Here is a 23,666-nt window from a genome sequence, read left to right as displayed (position 1 = left end):
TGAAATGTTTCATTGTAAAAGCATTTTTGGACCTAAGCCTTTGAAAATTGGTGTTTGGCTTCTTGGTTGGAAACTCAGCACCTAAGAGGTGAGTAAATGCCAAACTGTTTCACTGACTCGTCGTCGCCCAGCACAGACCGCTGACAGAAACTTATAATTTTGAGATAGGGTTGATCTTACACTACAGGCATCGTTTAAGAAGAAACTGTTCGAAACTTAACTCTAAAGGGGTGATAGGGGATGGAAGGTTTTAGAAAATATGTCTCTGTTAAGACAATTTTGAAGCTAGGACTACGAAACTTGGTGTTTGGTTTCTCAGTGAGGAGTAAAAAATATAGATGTTCTAGAAGTTTTAGAAATTCAAGTACTAAGGGGATAAAATAATTCGAGAAATATTTTTTTAAAATGAATCATTATTAAAGAACTATTGAAGCATTTATAAAGTTACGTGTATGTAAATTGGTATTTAACTTCTCACTTAAAAATATAAAAATAAGCATTTGGGATTTTGGAAATTTAACTCCCTAAGAGAGTGAAATAGGGGATGAAAAGCTTTATGAAATTATTTCATTATGAGAGCATTTTCAAAGCTAAATCCATGAAAAATTGTACTTGACTTCTCTGTTAGAAATAAAACAATAGGTATTACACAGTTCTTGGAAATTAAACCCTTAAGTGGGTGAAATATGGGATGAAAATTTTTAATAATATATTTCGTTACATTAAAAAATTTTAAAGCTAAATCTATGAAAACTGTTATGTTACTTCTCCGTTAAACGTACAGAAATATGTCTGGAGGGATGAATGTTTCAACGTAAAAATCGCCATAGGAACCCAAACATATGATTAACCAAACCTTGCACTCCAGCTACCAGAATCGCATTTAGGTCTGAAGTACATTCGGAAAAGACCTTGTTTCTACGGCCTTAATTAACGTGAAAAATCCATATGGTGTTTCAATTTGTGAACAACATTAGGAAATCGAGTAAAGAGAAGCAAAACATCTGTACAGGGCATACAGTACACGCGAGCGAAGCAGTGGGCGTTAAGTAGGTAACTATAATTGGTCAAGCAAAAACCACGTTGTATGTTACTGAAATGCACTCGCTGTATTTGGAAGCGGAGCGTCCAGCACTTTCTCACTTCCAAAGAATCGTCGAGTTGTTATTTATAGCATTCTCTTAGTGCAAAGAGAGTTCCGAATTATGTCTGTACTCACTACACATATCTGCGCCCGTCGTAGCAACGGAGTACTGATTCAACTTGGGAATGCGACTGGTTGCAGTAGCCAACATTTGGGAAAGTGTCTTGGACGTAGAGTGTGATGAGAGAAAAGAAATAATATGAAACAAATAAGTACGAAATAACTTCCTACTTATTTATGTAACAGTTATCTTTATGTTTCATTGCCTGTAATTACTATTAGACGAGGGATTTTTTATTTTTATTTATTTTTTAATTTTTTTTTATTTTTAATTTATTTTAGTACCGATCAGACACCAGATGGAAATCACGGTGAAAATCAAAAGTTTCTTATTTACAATATTTAACTACTACACACTCCAGCTACTTTTCTACACAGTAACCTCTCTGACTTCGAGATTCCAGTAACTTCATCATAAAATGCAGCCTCCAGCGAGTTCTGCCATTTTTCTACGATGGTCTACAGATGGTTGCCCGTGTCAAAATGCTGCATTCACAGCCAGCGGTTCGTATGTGCAAAGAGATGAAAATCGGAGAGAGCCAATTCCGGACGGAATGGTGGGTACTTTCCCATGGAAAACGCTGCAGGAGCATTTCCGTTGCAGCTGCAGTGTGCCGCCGTGCATTGTCATGTAGGACATTGCCTGATGACCACTTTATCTTTCCTTGTTTTGAATTACTCCTGGTAGACGACTTGCTCTAATCACTTGATCGGCTCACTCAACAAGATCATCAGTTGATACGCGCCTCCTTCCCTGACCGCTTTTATCATGAATTTCTGTACATCCTGCTTCAAAGTTTTTGCATTGTTGCCTCACTTTAGTCACGCATGACAGTTACGGCTTGTGGGCTCTGTAAAATCACGCAGAACGTCTCAGCATGAAGAAATAGAATGACAGCATGCACTTCACCTTTGGCGGGAAATTATTGTTCTAGACCTCTTTACGTGCCCACGGTGTGCTGAGATTCTATTTAATGCCACTTCCGGGATACAGAGAGGTGAGCCTGACACAGATGAAATCTCCGCCCCGGATTAATGGCGAGGGCTGGTGAGCCGGCCAACCTCGTTATGGTTCTCTTAGGCGACTTCTCACATCCGGCTACATAAATGCAGTGCTGCCACCCACGTCCCGCTTTATCTACACGCTATACAAATATATCTAGGACACTCTCTAACGTGAATAACAGATTTAGACGTAGACAGATGGGCACAGAAATTCTATACCACAAGGAGTGGTGGCACCTGGAAGAGTTTCCGACCACCATTTGTCACTATGTAAAAACCTATGTAACGATGCTGACACGTTTAAGAAGCAGAAGAAGAAAAATATATTCGACGAGAAAGTAGATATGGAGTAACGAAATACTTGTAGATGAATAATGATGAGTACCTATTAAATAATGTTATTATTCGAGACATAATTAAGATTACTAGCGCTTATTTATTTCTTTTTATCACAGGCATAAAATATCCCTGCGTCTAAGCACCTAATATCATTTAAATCGAAGCTTAGTCATCCCCCAAATTTACATTTACAGATAACTGCATCAGATCACACAAAAGCCCTGTTCAAAATATAGCTACAGCTACAGCTTGATACGGAATATTTCAGCGTCGTAAGATTTCTCATTCCAATATCGCACTTAATGGCTATGAGCTAACACTCTATTGTTTCAGAAACAGATCATGGAAGAAAAAAATCGAGTGACGTGAAATTACGCTTCATCGTGAACATATAAAATAATTTTTGTCGTTCATTACAAAAATGGCTTTCCCCACACAATAAGAGACACATTAGATAAGTTATTCTTCGTTTTAGTTAGTGTTCATTAAAGATCTTTCTTTCTTTTCCCTACTGTTAACTCTGTTTATATGAGGTCCGCTTTACCAGGATTTGTCATATTGTACCACATAGCTATGGCAACAAAACATGAGGAGGAGAAGTTGTGTGCGCTATCTGTGTGCGAATCGTGTAAGCTATGTTCTGTGTGTTGGCGTATGTTGACTGTTTATGTATCGTATGTTATGAGGCGAAAGGCTGTATTCGTGTAAACTAGCGTGCGAAACCACCTAACAACCGCGCCCAGGAAGGGCGGGGTTCAAATGGCTCTCAGCAATATGGGAATTAACTACTGAGGTCATCGGTCCCCTAGAACTTAGAACTACTTAAACCTAACTAACTTAAGGACATCACACACATCCATACCCGAGGCAGTATTCGAACCTGCGACCGTAGCGGTCGCGTGGTTCCAGACTGTAGCGCCTAGAACCCCTCGGACACTCCGGCCGGCAGGAAGGGCGGTATACAACGCCAAGAGCAGTATATCAGCGCAAGGATTCGGTCCGGTCTGGTGCACATCCGGGTCCAGGAAGCTAGGGCGATGCGCGTTATGCTGTTCGAGAAACTCTGTTATTAGACAAAGATGGTATGACATCTACATTTCAAACATGGGTTTATTATAAAGTATTTAGCTGAGTACTCAGCTTTGCCCATGTATAGATTTAATCCAATTGTTTATTCCAATCATGCATTAGTCGATCTCCTTCTTCCCACCTCTCTCTGTTCATCTTGTCCTCTCCAGTTTCTCTGGCCCTCATCTCCTCCCCTTCTCTATCCATTTCCTCCTCCCCCTATCTCTCTCCACGTCACACTCCCCCTCTCTCTATCAATATGCTCCTCCCCAGGTTTCACTCTCCGTCTCCTCCACCCCCTACCATCTCCTTCTGCCTTTCTATTTCTCCACTTCTTCCTCTCATTTGTCGATCACCTTTTCCCCACTCTTCCTGTCAAGCTCCCACTCCCCTTTCTCAGTACCTCCTCACAATCTCTCAGCGCACCTGCTCGCCCTCTCCCAGTCCATCTCCTCCTCCTCCCTCTCTATGTCCATCTCCTCCTCACCGCTGTCTCACTCCAAGGAAAGCGTAGCTTCTTTAAATGCCCGATCCACACCCTGTTTTGCTGCTGACTACAGCAAAATTAAGCTTCTGCGCAGTGGCGTGGCGTTATATGTTTTGAATGCGCGAGAGCAAATGGCAATTGTCAACTGCCGTCGTCCGCTGTTGCTTTCACCTAATGGCAGAAGACTGGTACACATCTTCCTCAGCACCAGATACCAGATGTCATTCAATTTCACGCTCTCCTCCATCCTATTGAAATTCCTGGTGTGTTTTACAATCTTTATGGCCCCTATGTATAATCTACCATGGTATGCGTTTGTGGCTGCCAGTACTTCAGTCCTAACAAAATGAATGTGGTGGTCTCCTAGTTGCAAAGTATGTTCTGCAAGACCTGATCTGTCAATATCTACTGTTCTACAATTGTCCTTGCACTCTTGCAGTCGCTTTTGGACCGTTATTTTTGTAGTACCCACAACAACACGGAATCCAATAAATTCCTGCTTTTTCCATCAGTTGGCGAGCATTCTTTGCCGATTTTTAGTGATACGGTATCTTCCAGGTGGGTTTGAATATTATGGCTGTGTTCCGCTTTCTCAAGATTTTTTGATATGCGTTAAGTAACGTCCTTAATGAAAGACAGGAACACTGTCGATTTCACGGGCGCTTGGGAATCGCTATGATTTCTACCCTGTGATTTTAACGCTCTTTTCACCTCAGTGAACGAATAACCATTCTTGAGCAATGTATTGGCGAGATCTTTTAACTCTGCATCATCAACTCTGGTTCGCAGATTTTTCTTGCTCTACACGCCAACATTTTTATGATGCCTCGTTGTTGTTGTGGGTAGTGGGTCGAATCTCAATATAGGTGACGGCCTGTATGCGTGGCTTTTCGGAAAACTGTGTGGCCCTAGCTACTGTCTTCTTTCTTGAGAACTTGTACATCAAGAAAATTCAGTCTTCCGCCTGCCTCCTCTTCCATGGTAAACTGAGCCTTCGGGCTGATCCCGTTGAGCCGTTTTCTGAAAAATACCCAGTTCCTCCCTGCCGTGCAGCTGCAAAATAAACGTATCATCACCGTACTTGTTCGTAGTTTTCCAATGTCTCCTCCTAGAATTTTTTCTTAAAGAAGTTCGCTATACAGTGGTACAGCCAGAGACATAATAGTTAGTTTTGATGTGGTATCATTATTGACTATGGACCCGCTCAGTGAAGTGCTGCAACAGTGGAATCGGATTTTTCCTCCCCTTGTTGCAGGACTGTTTAAATAGTGCTTCACCAGCACGTATTTCAAATTGAAAGATGAGTTCTGTGAACGGACGGATGGTGTCGCTACGGCGAGACCTTTAATCCCAGTTATAGCGAATTGGGGTGATGGCAACAGCGGACGACGACAGTCGACAACGGCTAGTTGCGCTCGCGCGTTCAAAACATCTGACGTCACGCCACTGCGCAGAAGCGGTATTTAGTCAGTAGCGTGCCGGAGTGTGAATTGAACATTCAAAGAAGCTACGATCCCTATTGAAAACGTTCTCCGCCGACGGAGACGAAACGTTGGATTTTAAAGGGAAACATCTTATTAATTGTGGCATTTGCAACAACTATTGCTGAGGTTGTTCAGACAATGTTCGACAAGACGGTTATTGCTCAAACTATACGAAATGTGTTGAATGAGGCTGACATGCATGGACGTTCTCTCAGGAAAAAGCCATACATATCGGAAGTTAACCGGCAGAAACGCCTGCAGTTTGCCAAGGACTACATCAGCAAGCCAATGGAGTTTTGGAACATATGATAGTTAGCGACGAATCGAAGTTCAAGGTGTTCGGGTTTGATGCAAGGAAGTAAGTTTGGCGCAAGCTGAACACGTTCCTCGACATCGAACACATGCATCCCACAGTCAAACACGGTGGGGGGCGCTATCGTGCTCTGGGGCTGTATGGCGGCGTCCGACGTTAGAAATCTAGCTGTAATCCACGGTACAATGGATCATATGAGATACATCGACATGTTGCGAGGTAATTTACACGCTAGTGCACAGACATTGGGCCTTCCTGGGGTGTTTCATTTCCAAAAAGACAACAACCCAAAACATACCGCCATGAAACCCCGGGAGCCGTTACTGTACAATATCCCCAGAAGGGTTCTAACACCACCTCAGAGCCCTGATTTGAACCCCATAGAGAACCTGTGGGCTCATCTTGACACACAAGTCAGAAAAAGGCGTCCGTCCGGTAAAAACTACTTCGAGAAAGTGCTCCTGGAGTAATTGTCGTAAATTACCCCTGATATCACCAGGAATTCAATACAAAACATTCCTAGGCGTTTACGTGCTGTTATAGAAGCTAAAGGGATGCACACTAGCTATTAGAAGGTGAACATCAATGGAGAAAACGAACACCCGGTCCGATTCATGCGCGTGTGCCAATACTTTTTTCAATACAGAAGAGCGATGTTTATTTACATAACACCGTGTGTTACTTTACGGCCAGGTGATTAGGACATATTTGTAACCTATGTAATGTAAGGTGGTACGTGTCTGGGTTCTGTTCTGAAATATATGTTTCGTTTAACCTACAACCACTAAAATGTAACTGTGCCAACACTTTTTGGTGCGATTGTACGTTTTTAGGAGGAGCTTTTTACCCTTGGGTCCTCCCGTGTTTGCACATGACGCGTATATTTCACATATATTTAATATATTTCACACATATTTGCATACATATTTCACCAGGGTTTCTTGCGAATTTCGGCTTTCAGTTTCGGTTTCACGCAGATAAATGTTAAACGTCTTATCTCCTGAACCACGAATCGGACAATGATATTATTTTTCAGATACATTCAATAATATATGTGGACACTGTTTGTGAAATATGTTGGGAATGTAGTTAGCATAAAGGAGAAATTAATTAAAACGTCATGTACGATACGACAGTTTCCGCGCATTTAAGTGTTTATGACATCACATCCCCTGAACTATGTGTCGTACAGTGACATAATTTTGCAGGTAAATTCAGTGGTATCTGCGGATACACTCCACAAAATGAGTTACGAATAGAGTAACTAGTAAAGAAATAATAAATTATTATCCCATGCCTAATGCGGCAGTTTTACTGCGTGAACAGGGAAAACGTAGTAAGCGATAAACTTTTTCCTCTTGTCATTTTGTGGAGGGTACCAGCGAGATACCAGCGAGAAAAAGTTTCGTAGAGATCATAAATTATGTGTAAAGTTAGTTGCAAGGAACTAAGCGCACTAATACTCAAATACTGGATGAATAAAAACAGAGTATCTGCACGTCGTGGACTACAGTTCTTTTTTTTAACCCTCGTATCAAGGTTGATTCAGATCGATCCGTTAGTTTAGGATTGGGGTTGGGTTGTTTGGAGGAAGAGACCCAACATCGAGGTCATCGGTCTCATCGGATTAGGGAAGGACGGGGAATGAAGTCGGCCGTGGCCTTTCAGAGGAACCATCCCGGCATTTGCCTGGAGCGATTTAGGGAAATCACGGAAAACCTAAATGAGGATGGCCGGACGCGGGATTGAAGAGTCGTCCTCCCGAATGCGAGTCCAGAGTGCTAGCCACTGCGCCACCTCCCTCGGTTTAGTTTAGGAGGAAATGTGCAACATGTACACATACATACGTTCTTATAATAGGTATGGATTCACTCTCGTGACAACTCTTCGGAAGATGATTGAGAACCTATTGGCTGTAAATGATCTTCCCTTAGCGGGGAGCTACAGTCATACAGGTTTTGAAAGAAATTTCGCCATTTTACTGTTAACTGTTTCTTTATTTTATGCAGTCGTGATTTAGGCTTGATATCCATTTTCAAGCGTGCAATGAAATGTCGAAATACGAGGGTCATTCACAAAGTAAATTCCGTTTGTATTTCTATCCGTGGCAGCGCTACGATCGCAGTTCCGAGCACGCGCTGCAGTTACTCTGAATCAAAGAGAAGACATGTACGCCATTTTCAGATCGCTGCTGCCGACGTGTGCTTTATAGTGTTTCTTTATAATGTCAGCCGTAATTGAAAATGCCACCGCGTCTGAAATCAGATCTGTGATTCGTTTTGTAAATGCAATGAAAGTTAAACCAAAAGAAATTCATCGGAAAATCTGCGAGGTTTACGGACAAAATGCTATGAGTGATTCAATGGTTACAAGATGCGCCAGACTGTTCAATGAAGGACGTGATCAAGTGCACGATGATGGACGAAGTGGAAGCCCGTTTGTGGTTACTGATGAACTGGTTCACACAATTGAAGAGAAGAGTAAGAACAACCGTAAGTTTACACTTAGTGCTCTTGCTATGGAAGTTCCGCAAATCTCAGGATAACTAAATTGTGGAATTGTTACCGAAAAACTGAAATTTCGAAAACTTTCCTCATGTTGGGTACCCAAAATTCTTACTGAACAACACACAAAACAATGGATGGGCAGTGCACTTCAGTTTTTGACACGGTACAATGAAGAAGTCGATAGTTTTTTTCTCGGATAATCACGGGGGATAAAACTTGGGTATCGTACGACACCCCTGAACAAAACAGCAATCAATTGAATTGAGGCACACACTTCATCTCCAGCGAAGGTTACGCCTAAGCAAATCTTGACACCTCGAAAAGTCATGTTCACCGTTTTCTTCGGATAGAAAAGGCATTTTTCCGATTGATTTCTTACCACGAGGCCAAATAATCCATGGAGATTGTTACTGCGAGACCATTAAGAAATTGCGCCGCGCAAGACAGAACAAGCGCCGAAGATTACTGTCAAAAGCTGTTGTTTCTTTTCCACGATAATGCCCGACCTCACACGGTGAATGTGACCAAACAACTCTTACGGCAGTTTCACTCGGACACGTTTGATCATCGTCCGTTCAGCCCGGACGTCGCTCCTAGCGACTTTAATCTCTTCTTAGACCTAAAATATGTCTTTGGTGGTCAACACTTCAACGATGATGACGAGCTGAAAGAACATGTTACCACATGGTTGAATACATAGGCGGCAACCTTCTATGAAGAAGGCATGCAGAAACTTGTGCCACGCTATGACAAGTGCCTACAAAATTTCAGGAGCTATGTAGAAAAGTAGTTTAACAGTTGTAGATTTCTGCACAATTAATATTTTTTCTGTATATGTACACCTTTGTTTTACGTAACCAAATGGATCTTACTTTGTGGACATACTTCGTATGACTGACCGTTCTGTAGTCAAGTCATAGGTAGGTCAGACATATTCAACATTCCAAAATACACTTTGGAATGGCTATAAAGCAGAAACCGTGATTGTGTAAAATAAATAAACAGTTAACAGTGAAAAGGGGGATATTTCTTTTAAATAAATTTTGGTTCTTAGGCGTCTCTCGCATTGTATGCGAAGCTGACATCTCAGAAAGTCGTTTCTCATTGTACTGATAAAGGATCGAAATACCCAAAAAAAGCGAGAAAACGAAGCGACAGTTGGTTTTTATTACGAGTAAAGGTACAAGTTGTAATGTTTCCGTTGCAGTACACTTCCACACAAAAAAATGTTAAGCAACCAGAAAACATAGTCATATGTCGTACACGAGCATACCGTCGTCAGGATGTAAATGGTTGGATTTGCAATTCGTTGATGTAGTAAGACAGCCACTAGAGTTCGTTAGTTGTTTTTGTTGGTGTTGTTACCAGGCCTGGTAGGGTTTGCCATGGGCATGAAGATCGTCACATGTTGTGTGTGAAGGAGACGGATATGCCACTTACTCGTGGAATACCATCGGCGGCAAGCATGGCAGCGCCTTGGGAGAACTTCCACTCTTCCATCGTTAGCGTCACCTAACAGAGTTTCAAAGGAGCCTCATTGAGGGTTTGCAAAATCGTGCAATTTCCAGATTCGTCGGGCATTGGAATGTGGCAGTGATCGATTGATTTACTGTATGAGAACTTTAGGGGCACAGGCTTACTCGCCGTCAAGTTTCCTGTGGACCAGGTCTGCGACTGCCATCCCAGAACCCGTAATGGACTCCTTTCAGCATTCCGTATTATTCTGCACCGTTCTTCGGAGACTAACTGCAGCCGGACTATGGAATTACTATCTCATTAGTAGGCTGCCGTTAACACCAAAACAGAAACGGCTGCTGCTTCCATGATCTGGAAGCATGGGCTATAAAATGGGGTCGCATTCTGTTCTGCAATGAATCGCGATCCTGCACTATCCTGGATGACCATCGAGACAAGTATGGCAGCGTCTGGAGAGAAGTTTCACTCATCCAATCTTTTGGTGAGGCACAGTGGTATTACCCGTGGCATCATTGTGTGTGGACCGTCAGCTATAACTGCATGTCATGGTACGTCACGTACCTCCTTCCCCGCATGTAAACAGTACGTTGGTGCCATTTTTAAACAGTATAATGCCTATCGACATGCGCAACCTGAACTGTCTGCGTGATTCTGATGTTCTCTCCTTCTGCTACGTCACACTTTTTATCAAAATATTTAGTATATATCTACCAGCACATGCAGTAATAACGAACTCACAATCTAATGAATCATACTAAATAAAAGAATAAATATAAATTTCAGTGAAAAAGTAAAGTAAAATTTGCTTACTCTGCTGATATCCAAACGGCTTGTAACGAACTGTACGGGTGCGGTCTGTCGACAGGTGCTAATCACGAAGCTGCGCTCGGCCAACACGGTAGAGACACAGCAGTACCGCAAGGCGACCAAAGCGCTGCTGGTGCTGATCCCGCTGCTGGGCATTACCTACATCCTCATGATTGCCGGGCCCACAGAGGGCTTCTCCGCCGAAATCTACCTCTACCTCAGAGCCGTGCTGCTCTCCACACAGGTACGCCCACAGCTCACCATTTGTGCTCCTCTAATTCACTGTCTGTCTCGTCAAACGGGTACCAAAATAGAAAACTTCATTGATCTACCAGTTTGTCACTGTGTTCCATCGTCGTCTGATATGTTCTGATCTTCTGTATCTGTAGGTACTTCCTACAAATAATATTACGAGACGTATGTTTTATATGCTGCTCCATGTCTTAGACACTACTCCTGTCACAGTCTGTCGACCCAAATTTTCCCGCCAGTTGCTCCTTCTGCAGCTACATCTGCACTCCGCAAGCCGCCTGAAAATTTGTGGTGGAACGTACTTTTTGTGGCACTTTCATATCTCTCTTTGTCTGCATCACTTGCGAGTGATGCCCAAAAAGAACAATTTTTGGTAGCTCTCCGTACAAATATCAATAAAGAATTAATTTTAAGAACATGACACGCTCTAAGAAAAAAAGATATACCACGAAGGAATTACCAGAATGGGACGGAAATTGGTAGATGTAATGTACATGTGCAGAAAAACAAATTATTATAAATTCAGAAAAAGTTGACGATTTATTCATGAGAAATAGCTTCGCACATTGGTCAAGTCATCAACTCATTCGTTCACTTCTGGCCCTTATGCAGGTTGCTACTCGGCTTGGCATTGATTGACAGACTTTTAGGATGTCCTTTGAGGGATATATTGTCAAATTGTTGTCAACTGGCGCATTAGATCGTCAAAATCCCGAACTGGTTGGAGGGCCCTACCCTTAATAGGCTCTCAGTTGGGGCATCCGGCGATCTTTCTGGCCAAAGTTAATCTATATCATACTAAATGGCTCTTTATTACTACTATTATTACTGTTGTTGTTGTGCTCTCCAGTCCAAAAACGGTTTGATGTAGCTGTTCATATTGCTCTATCTTGTGCAAGGCTCTTCATCTACAAATAACTACTTCAGCCTTCATGTTTCTGAACTGCCTACTGTATTCATATCTTGGTCTCTCTCTACAATTTTTATCCACCATGCTTCCCCCCCTCCCCCAGTACTAAAGTGGTGATCTCTTAATCTCTCAGACTGTGTCCTAGCAACCGATCCCTTCCTCCAGTCAAGTTGTGCCACATATTTCTCTTCTCCCCAGTTCTCTACAGTACCTCCTCACTCTTCTGTAGCATCACAGTTTCAAAAGCTTCTGTCTGTTCATGTCTGAACTGTTTATCATCCACGTTTCACTTCCATACATGGCTAAAATCCATACAGATTCTTTCAGAAAAGACTTCGCCACACTTCAAACTGTATTCGATGTTAGAAAATTTCTCTCCTTCAGCAGCACTGTTCTTGCCATTGCCAGTCTATGTTTTGTATCCTCCCTACTTCGGCCATCATCAGTTATTTTGCTGCCCAAATAGCATCTGCTACTTTAAGTGTTTCATTTTCTAATCTAATTAGCATCACCTGATTTCATTCGACTACATTCCAATGTCCTCGTTTTGCTTTTGTTCATATTAGTCTTATATGGTCCTTTGAAGTCACTGTCCACTCCGTACAACTGCTCTTCAAAGTCCTTTCCTACATCTGACAGGAATACGGTGTCATCGGCAAAACTCGAAGTATTTATTTCTTATCCGTGGTGTTTAATTCCTTCTCCAAATTTTTCTTTTGTTACTGCTTGCATCCTGGATAGGCTACAGCTCTGTCTCACTCCCTTCTTAACCACTGCATCTCTTTCAGGCTCCTCGACTCGTGTAACTGCCATCTGGTTTCTGTGTAAATTGGAAATAGCCTTTCGCTCAATGTATTTTACCCCTACAACCTTTAAAATTTGAAACAGCGTACTCCAGTCAACATTGCCAAAACCTTTCTCCAAGTCTACACATGCTATAAACGTAGGTCTGCCTTTCCTTAACCCATCTTCCATGAGAAGTCGTAGAGACAGTTTTGCCTCGAGTGTTCCTACATCTCTCTGGAATCTAAACTGACCTTCCCCGAGCCTGGGCCCTACCAGTTTTCCCGATCTTCTGTAAAGAATTAGTGTTAGTTTTTGTTATCAATTATTATTGTTATTATTACGTTAATAATAAGTGTTATTATCATCATTTGGTAGGTTTTGTATAATTTTCTGTTATGTTGCTCTGGTCAGATGTAAGTGAGAGCCTTAAGGCCCAATCTGTTCAAGCTAAATAAGCAATAAATTTAAAAAGTGTATATAAACTTTGCTAGTGTCACAGAGGGCATTTGTGTGCAGGGCTTCACGGTGGCGCTGTTCTACTGCTTCCTGAACTCGGAGGTGCAGAACACCGTGCGGCACCACCTGGAGCGCTGGAAGACGGCGCGCACGGTGGGCGGCTCCAGGCGCTACACGCGCAACTACAGCCGCGACTGGTCGCCGCGCTCGCGGACTGAGAGCATCCGGTAAGCGGGCGAGACGTCTCCAGTAGCAAGCGTTGCCGTCACAAGCTGCTGGCTGCTTGCGCTAAACACCACACAACGTAACAAGTAGGGTTAACTGACACTTACTTACCCAAACGTAAAATAGCTCATTTTGAGGGAGCGGAACGAGCTGTAGGGATAAGCGCTCCTGCTAAGTGCCTCGACTACACATTGATTTAACTCAGTTGACCGATCCACATCTGGAAGAGACGTTATTTTGAATGGAAAGATTCATGCTTGGAATACTCTCGTTAGCTGTGGCTCATGTCAGACACTTTTCGACATAACTCTTTATGCCAGGGATGCTAGTCCAGCAAAATATTCAGGAAGTAGGAGAACGTTACTGTGGAAGTGATATTGTTACGGCGGGGTATGAGTCGTTCCTGGATTCTTCATTCTATTCCGGCTTTAAACTCCGTCCCTGCACACAGTTTTAATTAGACAGAATGTTTCAATACAGCGCACATTATGCCGCAGATTGATATTTTTCTACATTCAATTAACTTCTAACTCATCACTCACGTTGCCGTAGTTGTAACGAGGAAGAGCGGACGATTTCTAACTGATGTAATGTCATGGTTGTTCAAAATGTTCAAATGTGTGTGAAATCTTATGGGACTTAACTGCTAAGGTCATCAGTCCCTAAAGTTACATACTACTTAACCTAAATTATCCTAAGGACAAACACATACACCCATGCCCAGGACTCGAACCTCCGCCGGGACCAGCCGCGCAGTCCATGACAGCAGCGCCTCCGACCGCTCGGCTAATCCCGCGCGGCTGTCATGGTTGAATCAGTGCTCTAAATCGTATATTTCAATGGAAGCTGATGACCCACGTCAGACGTCGAGAGATAGAACTACAATTCTATACAGGGTCTCCAAAGGAATGTTCGGTATTAATCGTTATGACAAGAACAATCCTTTCAAGCAAAAAAAGAAATCTACCAAACATGGATTGTAAAACGCACACATTAAGAGTTCTGAGCACTTCGTCACCTTCGATACTGTGCAACAAATCCCTTTGACTGCAAGCTGTTTGCTTTCCATACTTTGGTAGGAGGTACTGTGGAAAAAAACAAGGAAAACGTGTCAAGCAAACATGGTCTCTAAAACGCACACCTTAAGCGGTATTTGCGCTTGTTCAGTAGAAGAGGTGTGTTTCACATTAGCGCTCATAGTACCTCAGAGTTAATGTTTTATGGACATTTATTTCTACTTTTGGTCCATTCCAACACTTCTCAAAATACGGAAAACCGAAGAGATTGCTGCAAAAGTCTAACAAACAAGGATTCTAAAATGCACATCTTAAGAGTTCTGAGCACGCATTATCGAGGACGAAGCAGTGCTCATAACTCTTGAGGCACGCATTTGGCAGCCGATGTGTACTAGACTTTATGCTTCGAATGATCGTTCTTGTTATATCCCTCCATATTGACCATTCAACCTGGGAAAGCCTGTATTCCAGACATTAAAAAATAAATAAAAATTACAGACGCATATTGATTCAAACCACATTCTTTCACTATCCTATCACTTCCCGCCTTTCCAGGTCCTCTGTTTTTCATGAATTGACGATTTAATTTTATTTTTACTTTATGGATTTGTGTTTTTCTCTCACCACATCTGCCAGTTATGAAGAGACGGTAAAACTCCATATAAGGAATATATGGCCATTATTTCCTCCTGAGCTTACCGCATTGAAGTTTTGGGCAGTATGGTACACTGCTGGTACGTGTGAGGGATGAGGTGCGAGTGAAATAATGACACAGTGCTTTGCTGTGACCTGTAGTTTTAGAGGCCAGGAGGGAGTACAACTTCATCGACTTCTTGCTGAAGGGAGAAAGAGAGAGAGAGAGAGAGAGAGAGAGAGAGAGAGAGAGAGAGAAAGAGAGAGACAGAGAAAGAGAAAGTGTGTTTGTGTGTGTGTGTGTGTGTGTGTGTGTGTGTGTGTGTGTGTGAGAGAGAGAGAGAGAGAGAGAGAGGAGGAAAGAGAGAGAAACAGCGAGATGATTCCTTCTGTGTCATCTTTAATCATCTTATCATCTGATAAAGTATTGTCCAATAAAGCGCTACATATTCTGATCATAGCTGTTGTGTAATGATTTAAGGTTAAATTCTTGAGGCGTTTATACTTTTAATTCGTTTTCAGATGTTTGAAACACTCAAATAAAAGTGGTGTGTTAAAGAGCCAGCTGACCTAGTAATCATTTTGTTTCGTAGTTGATCTTAAATTAACGAAGAGTGGCGCATTGTTTTCTCATTCGACCATTTGTTTTTAGTGTGTCGTTACAGTTAATAGAGAGAAGATGATGAGAAAACCATAACAGACAAGCAAATTTTTTTGTAAGAAAGGAATCGTTTACAGGCATTTTACCGCTGTTTTTATACCGCACTACGCAATTTCAAACGCAAATATTCGTTACAGCGTCTACGACAATGAAGGTTTCTTCTTATGATTGAAACAGAACGAAACTTAAACGCTCTGATGTTAGTGTATGTGCACCTTAATTGTACAACAGTATTTCCAAACACTGCAAATTTAGAACTTATTTCAAGTAAAGAAAATCATAATTATGCCTTAGAAACAAGGAACAGTAATAGAGCTCGTTTTAATGTTTAATGATCATGCTTTTGTTATTTAATTCATTTCACCTTTTGTTTTCAGAACCTAAGTACAGTGTTATGGACATGACATACAATACCTCGTCGAAAGCATCCGGACACCCCTGTTTAATCTGGAATTGACCACTAGGCGGCAGGAGAAGAGGATCCGCGATTATAGAAGCAGGCGGAGAGTACTGTGTTCTCAGATGGGAAGGAATAACAGCAGAATGGAGAGGCCACGAAATGGCAGCCATTCTACCTCAAGAGCCGATAGCAGAGATGGTAGTGATATGGGCCGCTGGGGTCTGGAGCGAAGTAGACTCCCTAATTCATCAGAAAAGCGTCTCATTCTGCACTCTTTGTGCAGGCCAGACCACTTCGGCAGTTTCATTGCCCAGAAAACACTGCCTCACAAATGATGCGTTATAACAAGGTACACGTCACGCTGATACAGTCATCGTCTTCGAACAATTTTTCGAGTCTACGTGGTACACAATGCTATAAAACATGCTCTTAGTCTTCTGTTTTCTTAAGCGCAGTAAGGGGATCACATTGTACACATGAAAAAGACCTCTAAAACGTAAAACCACATCCTCCGCATTTCACTGTTGACACTATGCATGAGCCCAGGTAATGGTCTCCAAACACAAACACGTCCACCAAATTGTCACGGAGTATAGAGTCATTCGTCACACTAAATTACACTTATAGAGTCATCCTCTGCTCAGCGGTGTCACACTTTACTCCACCTCGAGGTCACTTAGCACTGACAGCATAAATGTGTGGCTGGTGAATAGCTGCTCGTCCATTTTACTATTTTCTCTTTTACGCCCTGCACAGTGTTGTTATGCTAGATGGCCTGCTGGTAGCAAATTTGGCCGCACAAACGATTCCTTCCGCCGATTTCAAGCGATTTTTTGCGACTACGCTCAACTATGCTCTGCAGTCGTTGTCTCGACAGCAAATGTGGTCTTGACTTAGCACTGGTTGTTATTTCTCCTTCCCACTTCACAATCACATCACCAACAGTCGACTCGGGTCGCTGTAGAAGGGTTGAAATCTACGTGATGAATCTCGCACTCAGGTGACTTCCAGTGACTAGTCCACTTTCGAAGTCTCTGAGCACTCCTACTGTTACCGTTCCTCTACCGACAGCACAACACTCCCCGACTCCTTTCATACTGCCGGGTCAGCCTCTCGTGACATCTAGTGGTCAATTCCGCAGTTCGTAGGGGTGCCCGAATACATTTGACCAGACAGTGGGTACGTCGATTCTAGGAAATGTGCGTCTATCAGAGTCGACAGATGTGAGACACGAGTTGTTGACCTAAAGGCTCACTGTCTTCGACAGCGAACTGCAGTAGCAGGAAGAGTGCGCGCAATATAAGGAGGCGCTTGCACAGAACACATTCTCATTCTGAGTGCTGGATGAGTTCCCCCCCCCCCCTTCCCCCCCTAGTGTTGCATTGGGACATTGTTTCAGTGCCCTATTGCCTGACAACCTGGAAGACCGTTCTTGTTGCTATCTCTTTGCCTCAGAGCACGGTAGTGTAGCCCTCGTGCTCCATAGGTGCTAGGATACAGGTTCATAATCAGGCGCATGTGATTATGTAATTAAATGTTTGTCAGAAGAGTGCAGTGCTCAGCTTCATCCTTATCATGATATTGGGTAGCAAAGTAAAGTCAGATTCAGAGCTGAGACTACATATTATCAACCTTGCTCACTTTATTTTTTTAGCACAGTCGCCAACCTCGTCTGATCGAACCTCATTTCTCGAAGTGCTGCTATTATTGCTCGAAGTTAAGAGTAAAAAAATCCAGAATCCATTTCTCTAAATAAATACGACGCGACTATTAATCGCCGTTGTATAATGAGCTCTTCTTTATACTGATTTTGAGATACAAAAGCGTTTACCATTTGGGATACCGTAATTATATTGATAGGGACTTGGTCCAAAAACGTATGTCTCACTTTACAGATTCCAGCTGACTGAATGTATAACGTTTTCTCTTCACCTTGTGACTCGATAGGCCTTGTCACAGCCGCTCTTCCTGTAAGGCTCGCATTATATCTTCAAGGGAGGACCCGACGACACGGAATGAAGTGATCAAGAAGCAGGTAACGCGAAAGTGGTGCGATGTTTATCGTCGTCCTGGCTTTCAGATACGCTGCGTCCATCCATTTCATGGCACATGTACACAAATAAAAAGTACATCCAAACAGTATTTTTATCCAGTTAATTTTTATAGTGGCTGTCATCATTCGTCATTTTGAAAAAGCCTTGTGCAACACATTGCTTCCCCAAGTAATACATTATGTTACAAAAGGCAAACTAAGAAACAAAAGTATTATTAAAATATGTGCTTCAGAGGGTTACCGGAAGTGCCAGCTATTCTATTAGCACACTAAAGAGAAGAAACAAGAAGGGAAAAAACGTAAATGCAAGTATTTCCGGTAGCTTCACTTCTTCAGAGCGATACTAAAGAAAGAGAATAAAATTTTAACTTTGCGTTATGTTACCGAACAATCTGCCAGAGAACCATGTTCTTTAATTTACAGTGTCAATATTGTAGTAAGCGACGATGTTTACCGCGTTGCATTATTACCCCTTTATTGATTTATAATATTTCCATCCGTCAGTAGATGATCAGAACTTTTTCCTTTCACTGTTCTTTCTTTACGCAAATATTTCTTCTTCAGTACTCTAGTGCGAAACTAATGACTTTGAAGGCCCACATTTGTCGAATTGTTGGCCGTAACGACACAGTCTGTTAATTCGGTCTTTGCAGACTAAGTAGCTGCTGCTTATATTTACGTGGAGTTTTCATTTGTCCGTAGGCTTCAACTTTCCAATCCAGTTGCGCAACCACGTGGTCGTGGTTGCAGTGGAGCCTCGACCACTACCACTATCCCGGGCACATTCGTGCTGTTTGCAATGATATCGGCCAATTATTTTGCCTACACTTACCTGTTTGATTACAGTGCAACAAATGACACGCCAATTCAAAGTTAAATTACAAGGAACATTAACTAGACTGAAATACCTTCTCGATGTGGGTTCGAAAGATACTACGCCACCAACTAATCTTTGCTCGTGGCTGATTACGGACCAAAACAAATTGTTTCGACTTCAGGAACGATTAAGTCTGACGTTCCAGCCAACGACAAAGCTCGCTTCGTTCGAAGAGCTGCAATATAATTTTTTACGCTGCGTACGAGTACGTCGAAATTCGCAAGGTTAGTAATGTATGGTACCTCGTGTGGGGTATAATTACATGGTAGTATACGTGACTTCTGATATTGGATGACTCTGCCCCACCATTATGCGCAGCAGTTTGTTTGCCTACATCACACTACTGGCGATCTGTACCTTGAGTATGATAATCCACCACATCATTGCTTCCGAACTGTGTCAAAACACCACGAACACTCCACGTACATTAGAGTAATTGCACGACTCCCCAGGTCAGTTGGCTATGGCTTTTGCATACCGTACGTTTTCGATACTGTTTAACTTATATTCCGGAAACTCGAAGCATAGTTTCGTACTACGTGATACGTTTGTTTAACCATAACGTTCTTTCCACGTAATCTGTTCGTGCCTGAATTGAGATGACTCCGCTATTTCCGTACTCCTCCAATGAGCTACCTCCACCCGGATTGCAGTAACGGAAATGTTACGTTAGTCATTTGTCTGGATTTCCTTACGTACTTGCCGACTCGGCTGTTTTCGTATTCCTCCAATTTCTTGATCTCAGCGGAGCAGGTCGTTAGTGGCCTTCGCATGTTTACTTTTCAGCATGAAATTTGTGTTTTCACAGGGATACGGCAAGTGGTATGGAGATGTTTTGATTTTCTCAGGGCTACGGCAAGTGTAAGGGCCACCGCGTGTCGCCGTGCATTGCCACTGTGAGGTAGAACCTTTTTTCCTGCCTGCAATAGCGTACACGAAGCGTTGGCATGGCAGTTCAGTTTGGAATTATTTTGATATGACAACAGCTTCAAATCTTGCATTTCAGGTGTTAGTATTAAGCCCAGTACAGCCACGGTGACTGTACGTTGGTCTGCAGAAGAGAAAACTCTGCTCAGGAAAGGCGCAGTCACGAGCACAGTTACACCTCCAGCATAGCAGTTTAGCAAAAGAGATGGCCGAGTGGACCTAGGTGCTAGAGTCTGGAACCGCGAGACCACTACGGTCGCAAGTTCGAATGCTGCCTCGGGCATGAATGTGTGTGATGTCCTTAGGTTAGTTAGGTTTAAGTAGTTCTAAGTTCTAGGGGACTGATGACCATAGCTGTTAAGTTCCACAGTGCTCAGAGCCATTTTTTTTTTTTTTTTAGCAAAAGAGAAGATGTGTGTACCAAATACACACACTACCAACATACGTTACCTTTACTGCCGTACATCAAAGGGGGACAACATCGAGCAAGACGTGCGAACCTCTGATCTAGTAACTGCTGCCGTGAATTGTGAGAAGCGTTTAACAATCGTGCATCGAATGAGTAAAAGGGATCCATGGGAAACGATACAAGTAATGGGCTGCAGTACTGTTTATGAATCTCGCCAATTCACTGCACGTCGCCGCTCTCAGAAGCGGAAATGTATTTCTTTGTCTACATCACAAGTGTATATTGGTAAGTACGATAATGACAGAAAGAGTGTCAGTTATTTCACCTATGTCATTGCCAGATCCGAAAATGATGTTCTGTGATATTCGTCCCTTATGAAGGTGTTAATGTGCCCCATGCCGTAATTTGAAGCCGCGTTTACAGATACTGTTTTAGTGAACAGCAGACTTTCGTCGCTTAGAAGGTATCAAATGATAGTAACTAAAGATTGCTATTTGATGATGTAGTAATAATGCTCGTACCAAATACACTCTCTTTAATTACCATAGCACAATTCTTAAATTGAACGTAGTGTAATATTTCTTCCGTTACTGTAGTGAAAAAATGAACTCATTCTGTGATGAGACACAGCATGGGATGGTTCCGCTGCCTGGTGCAAGTGTTTCTGTTCGACCACTTCGGCGACTTTCACGTCTTTTTCATGAAGATGAGATGAAATGATTACGACGACACAAACACCCTATGCCTGAGAGAAGAATGAGTCAAACGCGGTCGTGGATCGAAGCTATGAGCCTACGAGCTAGACGGAGGGATGCTGACAACCTGACCATATGCTGTGGACAGTTTCTGTAGTCAATCAATACGGTCGAATTACTGTTGGGGTGAGTCGGAGTAAGGAGATACAAAACTCTGCCTGAAAGATGTATGCCAGGTTCGACAGTGCAAGTCCATAATCAGTTAAGTCGATGCTATTTTCGACGTGTTCACAGGTCTCACAAGGAACTCCTTGAGTAGGAGGTCGCGAGTTCAATCTTCAGTAGGAGCCATTTAAAAGTATTGTGTTGAAAATTATGACAGGAAAAATATTAACTGGTAATGACTCACCATGTGCGCCAGGAGGGCGACTGAAAATGAGAGTCCGGGAGGAACTGAGATCAATCTTTAATGGCATGTATGTATTACACTTCATAGAATGGACATCGTTAGCATTCAAGAAATGTCCCAAACAAACCGTTAACTTGCAGCATGAACACCGAATGAAAAATGGCGCGTCACATTGATCACAAAGTTTCACACTATCAAGATCGAATGCCAACTCCTTGGGAGCTACAATCCGTGAAGAACGTTGAGCCAGATATGCACCCTTAAAGAATACGTATAGAAAAGTATTGGTGTAATAGGGTGATGAGAATTTATGGAATGTGACGACCTGCAACAGAACGCGAAACAGCCATAGGTCTTATCGTGAAACTGGATATCCTTTAAGGCGTAGCTGAAACTATTGCTATAATGTGCTTTATAGGCGCAGAAAAAACAAACGTCCAAAGGCTGAATTTCTCCAGTGGTTGAGTGATCATACGAGATTTGTAGTTCTATTATGCCCATTTCCCCACTCTTGCTTGCTATGACGTAAATATTACCTAGCCTCCTTTGACGATCACGCATACGAGAAAGAACCGTAGGGGGCGGAGCACCTCCGACTCCTCGCATCACAATAAATAACTTTCCATTCCATGTACTATTCAGGTTAACAGTAGACATAATTGTATACGAATGTGTTAAGGCATTGATTTTAGTTCATCTTCATGCAACTCTCTCGGTATACCTAATTTCAAGGGTTCCTTTCATATGCATTCTCTCTTTCAGTCCCGACTGGAAGTCTTTACTGAACGGTGGGATAATTTTGTTTATGTCATCTACGAAGTGCATCGTGAAGTTGACGCTTTGTTTGAAACTTCGTTATCTTACGTCTTCCAATTTTGTAGCACTGTTTGAAGTCATTTCAACACGAAAGTAGTCTACTTCGCATATTTTCATATGCTTATGTCATTTGGTATTATTTTTTGGGGTAATTCTTCTGATTCAAAAAGGGTATTTTTGGCTCAAAAACGGACTGTTCGAGCTATGTGTGGTGTAAGTTCGAAAACCTCTTGTCGACCCCTATTCAATAGTCCGGGAATTTTGACAGTGCCCTCATAGTATATATTTTCTTTAATGTCGTTTGTTGTTAGCAATATTAGGTAATTCCCAAGAGTTAGCAGCTTTCACTCAGTTAATACTAGGCAGAAATCAAATCTGCATGTGGAATGCACTTCCTTGACTCTTATGCAGAAAGGAGTGCAGTATTCTGCTGCATCCATTTTCAATAAGCTACCACAAGAACTCAAAAATCTTAGCAGTAGCCCAAACTCTTTTAAGTCTAAACTGAAGAGTTTCCTCATGGCTCACTCCTTCTATTCTGTCGAGGAGCTCCTGGAAGAGCTAAAAAATTAAGCAAATTCCAGTATTACATTGTTGATTTTCTTCATTTAAACTTACGACTTGTCACCTGAATATGTTTTTTTTATATTCAATTTTATCTGTTTCTAATATCGTGTTATAATTTCATGTATTGACTCGTTCCATGACCATGGAGACTTCTCCTTAGTGTGGTCCCACGGAAAAATAAATAAATAAATAAATGTAGCCATCCACTGCATTCCCTGAAATACTGTAACCTGTGTCCTGCGAAATTTGATGTGCATAACGTAGTTGGTCTCATACTGCAAATTGCATCTAGCATCCTTGAAACGCGCAAACACTAGTTTTTGTAACAAGTGATCGTCGTCGTCTCTTGAACATCTGTAGCTTTTCTTATGCACTACACGGTCATATTGCTGCGGACTTATTCGAAATCCGTCCATAATTCATTTTTACGATGCTGCGGATGATCTTACGTGTACGAAATTATATCTAATACATGCTCCTTGGACAACTATTATTCTTTACTACGTTTCAATGGAGACGGAGTTTGCGTATCCCTGTCCGGCAAGGAGTGTGAGCTACATGGTTCGATACTTGTTTCAGTATCACTTTGACTTGTTAAGAACGTGTCGTCATCACTGTACTCCTCACGTACATTTTCCGCAGAGTCGAGCTTATACGACACCACACATTCCACTGACTCCTCTTGTAGAAAAGCTAATATTTCACCTGCCACTTCTGTCTCCCTTTGCGAAATTCCTTGGGTTCGCTCCTGACGAAATGTTAACGTCGGCAACTGTTGTAGATGTAATGCAACGTTAGTTTTGTTTATCCTTGTCATAGCTCTGCTCTGTATCAACGACACTAGCACTGCTACACAGTTGTGAGTTACTCGTCGACTAAGCAGT

At 42.3% G+C, this 23,666-nt stretch overlaps 1 protein-coding gene across 1 annotated transcript in view; it reads left to right on the top strand.

Moving 5' to 3' along the window:
- The window catches only part of LOC124788862 (diuretic hormone receptor-like), a 317,583-nt gene that overhangs the window by 279,310 nt on the left and 14,607 nt on the right, over window positions 1-23,666 (top strand). The window contains exons 8-9 of the mRNA XM_047256145.1: window positions 10,749-10,934; window positions 13,155-13,321. Of these exons, the coding sequence (XP_047112101.1) occupies window positions 10,749-10,934; window positions 13,155-13,321 (353 nt within the window). The remainder of the gene's footprint in view (window positions 1-10,748; window positions 10,935-13,154; window positions 13,322-23,666) is intronic.

Source organism: Schistocerca piceifrons, chromosome 3 (genome assembly GCF_021461385.2).
Source record: "Schistocerca piceifrons isolate TAMUIC-IGC-003096 chromosome 3, iqSchPice1.1, whole genome shotgun sequence".
In the NCBI taxonomy this organism is placed as follows: domain Eukaryota; kingdom Metazoa; phylum Arthropoda; class Insecta; order Orthoptera; family Acrididae; genus Schistocerca; species Schistocerca piceifrons.
Note: the sequence above shows the minus strand (reverse complement) of the source record. Positions and strands in the feature narration are given on the sequence as shown.